The 7817-nt window shown below is 41.9% G+C and overlaps 1 protein-coding gene across 1 annotated transcript; it reads right to left on the reverse strand.

Moving 5' to 3' along the window:
* Nucleotides 1–441: 441 nt before the first annotated feature.
* RAG1 (recombination activating 1) lies at nt 442–3555 on the reverse strand. Its single transcript, XM_009507103.2, has one exon. It carries the CDS (start codon nt 3553–3555, stop codon nt 442–444), a length of 3114 nt encoding a protein of 1037 aa, XP_009505398.1.
* Between the last annotated feature and the right edge of the window lie 4262 nt (nt 3556–7817).

The raw sequence follows: 7817 nt of genomic DNA on the forward strand, positions 1-7817 counted from the left end.
TAAAATAATCAAACCCTCTTAAAAATTAAATAGCAAAATAGTTTTTTAAATGCAGACAGAACAAATAGCCATGCTCCCTTTTTCAGCAACTGACATAACTGTCCAGAATCATATTAATTCCAAAATACTACTTTATATAAAACCTTGTTTACTTTGTCTTTCTCACTTACAAACAACACTCTAGAACCAAAATAAACTGAAGACCCTTCTTTGCAATTTGCTTCTGCTTTCATCTCACATAACAACTGGTAAATGCACCACAGCATTGCCTCTTGGAAACACCCAACAGATGTGGTGTTCATTAAACTGCACTCACCACCTTTAAAAGGGAGTGTAAAAATGATCATTTCAGACTTCCCTGTACCTCTATAGGCCTGAAAAAGAAGCTGCCTCCTTGCAGGAAGACACCATCACAAACCCAACCCCAAATGTGTTTTACATTTAGAGTTCCGCTGAATCATTGCCTTCCAAGACCTCCAGTGGCAAGGAGTCACCTAAACTATCCTCTGGATCAATGGTGAAGCCCTGGCTTTTTAATGTTTTATGAGCATTCATGAACTTCTGGAGGTACTTAGAGGTATATAGCCAGTGATGCTTCAAGACATCCTCCATCTCATAGCATTTGGACTGCCTGGCATTCATTTTTCGGAACCTCCTGAACAGTTTGTTTCCAGACTCATTTCCTTCACTTGCCCAGGCCCCAATGGACCCATCTCTTTCAATGATTTCAGGAACATGAGCAAGGGTTTTGTGGAAATAATTTGTAATCTTGCCTTCATATCTGTACTTGAACTTTGTTGATAGGAGCTCAGCAAAACGCTGTGAATTGTAGCTATACTGGCAGAGCAGTTCTGGACACTCCTTGGCAGGACAGGAAGATCGCCACACTGGCTTCATCTTCAGATAAAGCTCCATTAGTTCTTTTAGGGCTTCATGCCTTTCCTCACACTTTATTAATTCACATACTGCCTCTACGGTCTCCTTGGACATGAGCTTTCTAGCAAAATTTCCACTCATCCTCATCATAGGCTTCAAGTTCATCTTCTTCCTGAGATGTTTATCAAGAGCCAACTGCCACCTCTTCCTCTCCTCTTTAGACACATCAGGATTCTTATAAACTTCACCAATCTCCATCTGGAAAATCCTATAAAATTCTGCTGCATTGCCAATGTCGCAGTGCAACGCATCTATGGAGGGAACGGTCTCAATAAAAGGTTTGGCTGAAACACCCTTCACTCTGTCACGGAGCTCATCAACAGATTCATGATATGGGTTGGACCTCCATATTTCATATCGCTCCAGATTTTCAGCATGGTTCCTGGTTATTGAGTGGAAGACCAAATTCTGGGATGCTTCCAAGCGGGTTGCGTCACAGAGCGTACAAATGTAAGTGGAACCTGAGGCCTCCAGCCCTTCCACTTCACGCACGAGTTTCTCATCATATCCTGTACCCCTAAAGATGAATTTGAATGTTCTCAGGATGCCTCCCATTTCAAGTAGCAGTTCACTGTTTTTCATAGCCTCTCTTTCTGCTATGAGGGGGCTCAGGATTGCTGTCAGAGTTTCATGATCCGATTCATCAGCCAGCATAAGGCACAGGGGCTTGCAACACAACTCTGAATTGGGCTTGACTTCTTCAAAGATCCTCTTGCTTTCATTCCCATGTGATATAGCGATATTCATGACTGTGAAAGAAAAGCGAACAGCCTTCTCTGGGACAGCAGGCCCGCTTCCATGCTTCTCACTGACATCTCCCATTCCATCACAGGACTCTTTTACTACCACAGTGAAGGGACCATTCAAATAGTCATCCAGGTTTTTTGCTTTCATGCCTTCCAAGATCTCCTCCTCCATGTCCTTTAAGGCACAAACCAAAGCTGCATCATATCGAAATCTCTTTGCAATTGTATCTACTGGGTAGTCATCAATTGAGAGTGGCAATCCTGATAGTCCATCTATAATTCCCACTTCTGTGTTAGTGGATACATTTTTCAAGGGAGGTTTCCACTCGAATGGATGGTAACCTGGCAGGAGGGCTTTCTCAGCAGTGCGAAGAGCATGTAAAGGCTGGAAGATCTGCCTCCCAGTGACAGCTTTTACCGTTCTGTACATTTTATGATATTGGCTACAGCTAAGAAATGTGTTGACTCGGATTGCCAGGCAGACAGCAGGGTGAAGTCCAGATCCCCTTCCTTGCATTATAGCCTCCAATTCATCTGCTTGTTTGTGTTCATTTTTTGCTCTTAAAGCTAGTAGGAACAGTGTCATGCATACAGCCTTGATATCGCCACCCTCTTCTTTCTCAGCAAAAGCCTTGACCTGACGTTTCAGCTCCCTCAGACGATGTTTCTGAGCTCTCCTGGTCAAAGACAGGAGATGCTGCCTTGGTCGGCCGCCTTTATTTATGTAGCTGTAGAGCTCCCTATCTTTCATCTCCTTGTGGCTGGAGAGGTGTTGGCCATATTTTCCATGCAAGATCTCTTCATCACATTCCTTTATAGGGCACCTTATACCCAGGCTATCAAGGATGTTCAGGAAGGATTTCACTGGGGTGACCAGATCAGTAGGGAAGCAAGGATACCAGCAGGAAGGGCAATAGCTGCCCATAACCTTGATACATTTAAGGATGCAAGTTCTGCAAAATAAGTGTTTACATGTTGTTTCCACTGGATCTGCCAAAATATGCTCACAGATCTGGCAAGAGATGGATTTAACGAAATCTGCTGGGTAATCAACTGCAAGCAGCTTGGTGCTGAGATGTATATTCTTGCAATTGACAATCTCTTTCATTAAATTTTTGTTGTTTATCTGTGCTTGGTTCTTTACACCTCTGTTTACTCGAGCACGTTCTGCAATGACCTTCACACGTTTGCCGTGTTGTACACTGGGTGGTGGCTGGCTTTTTCTCTTGGCTCCCCGACTGGTAGTGTGGCACACATCACAGTTTGGGGAATGGGGTTGCCACTCCATCGTGCTGTTCCTAGGAAAATATACTTCACATGGAGTATTACTGAATTTTCTATGGATAATACTCCAGCAGTTGTGACAAAATCGTGTGGGGTGGATAGTATCAACATCCCCTCGCACATCAATCTTAAAAACCTTAGCGATAAGATCTGGCCAAGAGGTTGCTTTTTTCTCTTTCTTTCTCAGAAGCCACAGAGTTTCATCATCTACTGGCCCATGCACTGGATGAGTTCTTTTGTTACAATCAGTTTTAAATGAAACTCCACAGATGCGGCAAAGTTGCTTCAGATTGTTCTGATGAGCTTTATTGTCTTGTGTTTTCAAGTCATTGGCATCTTTCTTAAGTGCCTGTCTATTGCCCATTAAGTCCATCTTTTCTCCTCTTGGCACTGCTTTATCATTACACAGGATGATTTCTTTGTCTGAAGAAGTGACCTCTTCTGCATGATCTTTGTTTATGTGCTGGGTGTCATCAGAAGGTGTTTTTTCAAATGGTCTCACTTTAAACAGCTTGAATTTCCATTCAGAAAATTTTGTATATGGATGCTGAATTTCTTCGGGCAGGTCCATCTGTGATGCTACAGACATCTGTGATCTGGCAGAAACCAGATCACCTGAAAAAGAGAAAAAAGTTGTAAATTACCTTATCTTCCAAAATTAATAATAATGCCATGGTTTTTAATAGAACAGTTCTAATCACCTTGAGAAGTGCTTTGAAAGTGAGTTATTTGTCCAAGACACCTACTGAATTAAGAGGCCCAGGTATGGCTGTCCATTCAGTACCTCAGATAAGTACCCAAATGCTTTTTGACTCTGATCCTGAGGCATCCACATGACTATTAGATCGCCAATGTGCCTTACATAAATCCATTAGTCATCTGGTACAAATATCCAAAATTGCACCTTCCTTCTTACACCTGACTGAGCTTACCAAAAGTAAAGCTACCATAGACAACAGAATTACATTCTGAAAGTTTGGTGACCTTTTTATATGAAACTGAACTTCACTGGTGTCTGAAAGATAGAATTTTGTCTGCCTCATGCTATATTATCTGAATCAGCAAGACCACTGCTGTCAGACCATTTCTTAGTCCTTGATCTGATCTGGTGTCTAATACATGCCATTTTACATGCACAGAGCAGCACATACTACTTGATCCCAGTGTAGAATTCATTCAGGCCCCAGTTTTGTAAAGTACTGTAGCATATACTTAATGAACGTGAGTAGCTCCATTAAAATAGGAGGAGTGTATCCTCTGTTCATGCAAAGCACTATAGTCCCCTGAAGTCTAAAGGATAGGACAATATATACTGGCTGCAGATATGCTCTAGAGAGAATATTTATAGATTTTAAGTTAGTCCTCTGTTAATGTACCCTGCTGAGCACTCTCTCTGTAAGGATTACTGGTACTTTTCAAATTTGATCCCAATTTTAGTTTTCAGAGATGCAGCCAAAAGTATTATCAATGTGGTTGCCACAGAAATGTGGTATTGTGTGAAAATAAATACAAGACTTTCACCTCAAACACTGAAACTTTTTGCTACTGCATCAGACTTAGAAACAAAATTGTGTAGAAACAACAAGGGTGACTATTTTTCATTACCTGGCTATGAGAAGTGCACCAAGTAAACAAACAGTATAGAGAAGATTCAATTATTTTCTGATTTATTTTGGTTTTACTGATCTGGTTGGTGTGAGTAATAAAAATTAGGAAAACTACACATTAAGACTATAGACTAGAACTACAAATAATGTGGGCTGTGGTTTCTTTAACTGATTATATCGCCACTTAGCAATTCATATAACTTGCTAGTTCAGCATCTATTCAGAAGGTGTCCTTCATAAGAAATACATCCAAGTCATGGTCTAAAGTGATGATGCCCAGGGTGTTTCTGAGATTTTTTCATTTATAACCTTTTGGTAAAGCATCATTTCAGTACAGTCTTTGAGGGTCTGTTGGGAAAGGACTGCAATGCTTTGATTAAGTTCCAGATCCAGAATGACATTATCAGTCTGCTCAGCTCTTTCCTTAAAAGCTGTGTTTAACTTCAAAATCGTTCATTAGGCCTTGGCAACTAAAATTTAGGTTTGTTTTCTTCCCAGCTTCTCTTCATTTCGTCCTACTGAGAACAAGCTGCCCATACTGCTGCCCCATCTGCCTGCATTGCTCCTTCCAGCTGCCTATACTGCTACATATCTCTGTCTGCACTGCAGTCCCCTGCTGTCCATCACCAATCCAGCCTGGCAACATGCTTGCTTGTATTCTGCTGTTCACAGATCTGATGTGCAGCTGTGCCCAGATGTATTCAGAGCATTACTACTGTCTTGCTTTCTTGGCTGCATCTTGTGGCAGACTTGGCAAAATCTGTCTGCTGAGCAATAACCAATTTGCCCCTCAATAGTCCTGTGTTTCTATTACCTGCAGAGTAATTGAATAGCTACTTGCCCTATACTGTCCACAGATACCTTTTCCCTACATAACACCCTATGCAATTTTGTGTAATTTCACCATCTCCAGCAGCACCTTCAGAATCTCTTAAACCATGAGCAATGCCTCCTCAGGGTGGTATCTTTGTCATTGTAAAGAAACAGCCAGCACCAAGTACATTTAGAGCAAAGCATTTAATACTTTCTCTTCTCTTCTAACCCTTTGACTAAATGTCACCTTAGTGCCATACTCATCTCCAAAGCCATGACCTAACTCGTGCTATTAATCGCCAACTCGAGTGAATCAGACAGGGTTTACCCCTGCTAAAGAAAAGTTCAAGCATTCTTTTCTTTTTTTGTCTTTCATTGAACATGCCCTGGAAGAAATGAATGACAAAGAAGCCCTCTCAGGTCACCCAACCTTTGCCTTCTGCAGTAGATAATTGTTGCCAGCAGGCTATTCATCAAACACTTTGAATTGCTTAGCTCCCAGGCAGCTGAGATTTGACCAGCTCTCTTGGGAGAGTTAGAAATATTCCCAGTGCTAGGAATATTTCCTGCTACACATGCTAAACTTGCGTGTGTTCTGTTATTCTTGTTGGGGGTCACACTGAACAATCTTTCTTCTCCCTGCTTGCCCCACTCAGATTCTTATGGAGTGAATCCCAAGCATGAACCCACAGCAGTGGTTATTTAATCGACTGTGACAGCTATGTTCAGTTTAGCTTTTTTCTACCCTGAAGAGGGAAAATAAATCTCTCTTCTTCCCAGATCATAATATTTCATACATTTCTGAAGACGAGCAAGATTGCAATACTTTTACCCACATCAAGGAAGGCCTTGCTTTATAGTCTCACTGAAGTGAACAGAACAATCTCTGAGGTGAGGAAGCACATATAAAATAAAATCATTGACCTGCACATTAAACCAGGAAAAGGAACCAACACTCAAATGTCCTACAAGCATCTGGGATGCTGCCATCAGTATTGCCAGCCTACCTTTAGCTCACTGTCAGTCTGTAGAGCTGCTGTTATGTCTGCCCGGTTTGCTCCAAATGTCAGGCTTGCTTGCTTTCTCTCCTGCGTGCTCTCACTTGTTCTGTGTTCCCTCTGCTTTTTAAAGTCACTGCAGTGCTGTTTATCTCACTTATCCCTGTCCCTCTGAGCTCCCAGTATCACCCTGGTGCTAACCACAGGTTACTTCAACTAAACATAATACAGAACTCTCAAATCCAGGTGGCACCTGGCAATTTATGAGGCTTAACCACAAAATTCATATAAACAAGGTCTTCTTGTGTGAGACTCCTGGGCTCTGAGAGAAGTATGCAGACTCTCTGAGAAGCACCTGCACTGTTTTTTAACACAAAGTTTTGCATTTGGCTTTCTTCTTTATAGTTTCAGAGCTGGTTTCTTCACTGTTAACTCTCAGAGAGGAAACCTGGTGTCTGGTCAGACGACTGTCCCACTTCAAAGCTATTTCATCGAAGGCCAATGGCCCACTTCCTCAAGTCAACAGCAGCCAAGCTTCTGGGGTTTGGGTGGATTGAACACAAGTTTCACAAAATGTCCTTTCTTCTGATACCAGTATTTAATTTTCAAGGATATTACCTCTTTGGTGATGTACATCTGGGATCTTGAGGGCCCTGGGCAGGAAGGATAAATCAATATAAAAGCTAACTATATACATGTTGAGTAACTACTAGATGATACTACACCAGGTATAGGCTACAGGCAGCCACAGACAGTGGACAGTAGAGCCTCTTTTCTGGAGAAGCCCAGTCAAACACTCATGGTTAGTTTGCACACAGCAACTGTCTCAAAAACTGACTTGAAGTGGAAAGAAACCAAATTCTATCACACAACAGCACCCTGTATGTTTTCAGTCTCCATATTGTGCAACAATTCTAGCAATCCATCAAGTTCACACTCCAGAAGCAGGAATTTGCAATAGCAGCATAACTACATAAACACCTACCCAAGCATTTCCCTTTCTCAGGAGACTTTGTGATCCTACAGGACTCAAATCCATTTCCGACTTGCACACTCTTCCCTGACAAGGTGGCTATGAGAGAGGCCACTGTGCTTTCACTGTGGCTCAGGATCTCCCAGTTAATGTGGCTCCTGCCTGACAGCATCTTACACAACACTGATGGCAGCCAGAGGGAAGATCAACAAAAGCTGTAATATTTGGCATTTCATATAGCAAAAAGAGGCAAGAGGATTCCCCCTCTATTTTCCACTCTGATCTTAAAATGTTTCCAATTCTTAGAATCATAGAGTCATTTAGGTTGGAAACAATTCTAGGATCATCAATTCCAACCATTAACATATCACTGCCAAGTCCACCACTAAACCATGTCCCTAAGTGCCACATCTACATGTCTTGTCGTTACCTCCAGTGATGGTGTCTCAAGCACTTCCCT

Source organism: Phalacrocorax carbo, chromosome 5 (assembly GCF_963921805.1).
Source record: "Phalacrocorax carbo chromosome 5, bPhaCar2.1, whole genome shotgun sequence".
Classification (NCBI taxonomy): Eukaryota; Metazoa; Chordata; class Aves; order Suliformes; family Phalacrocoracidae; genus Phalacrocorax; species Phalacrocorax carbo.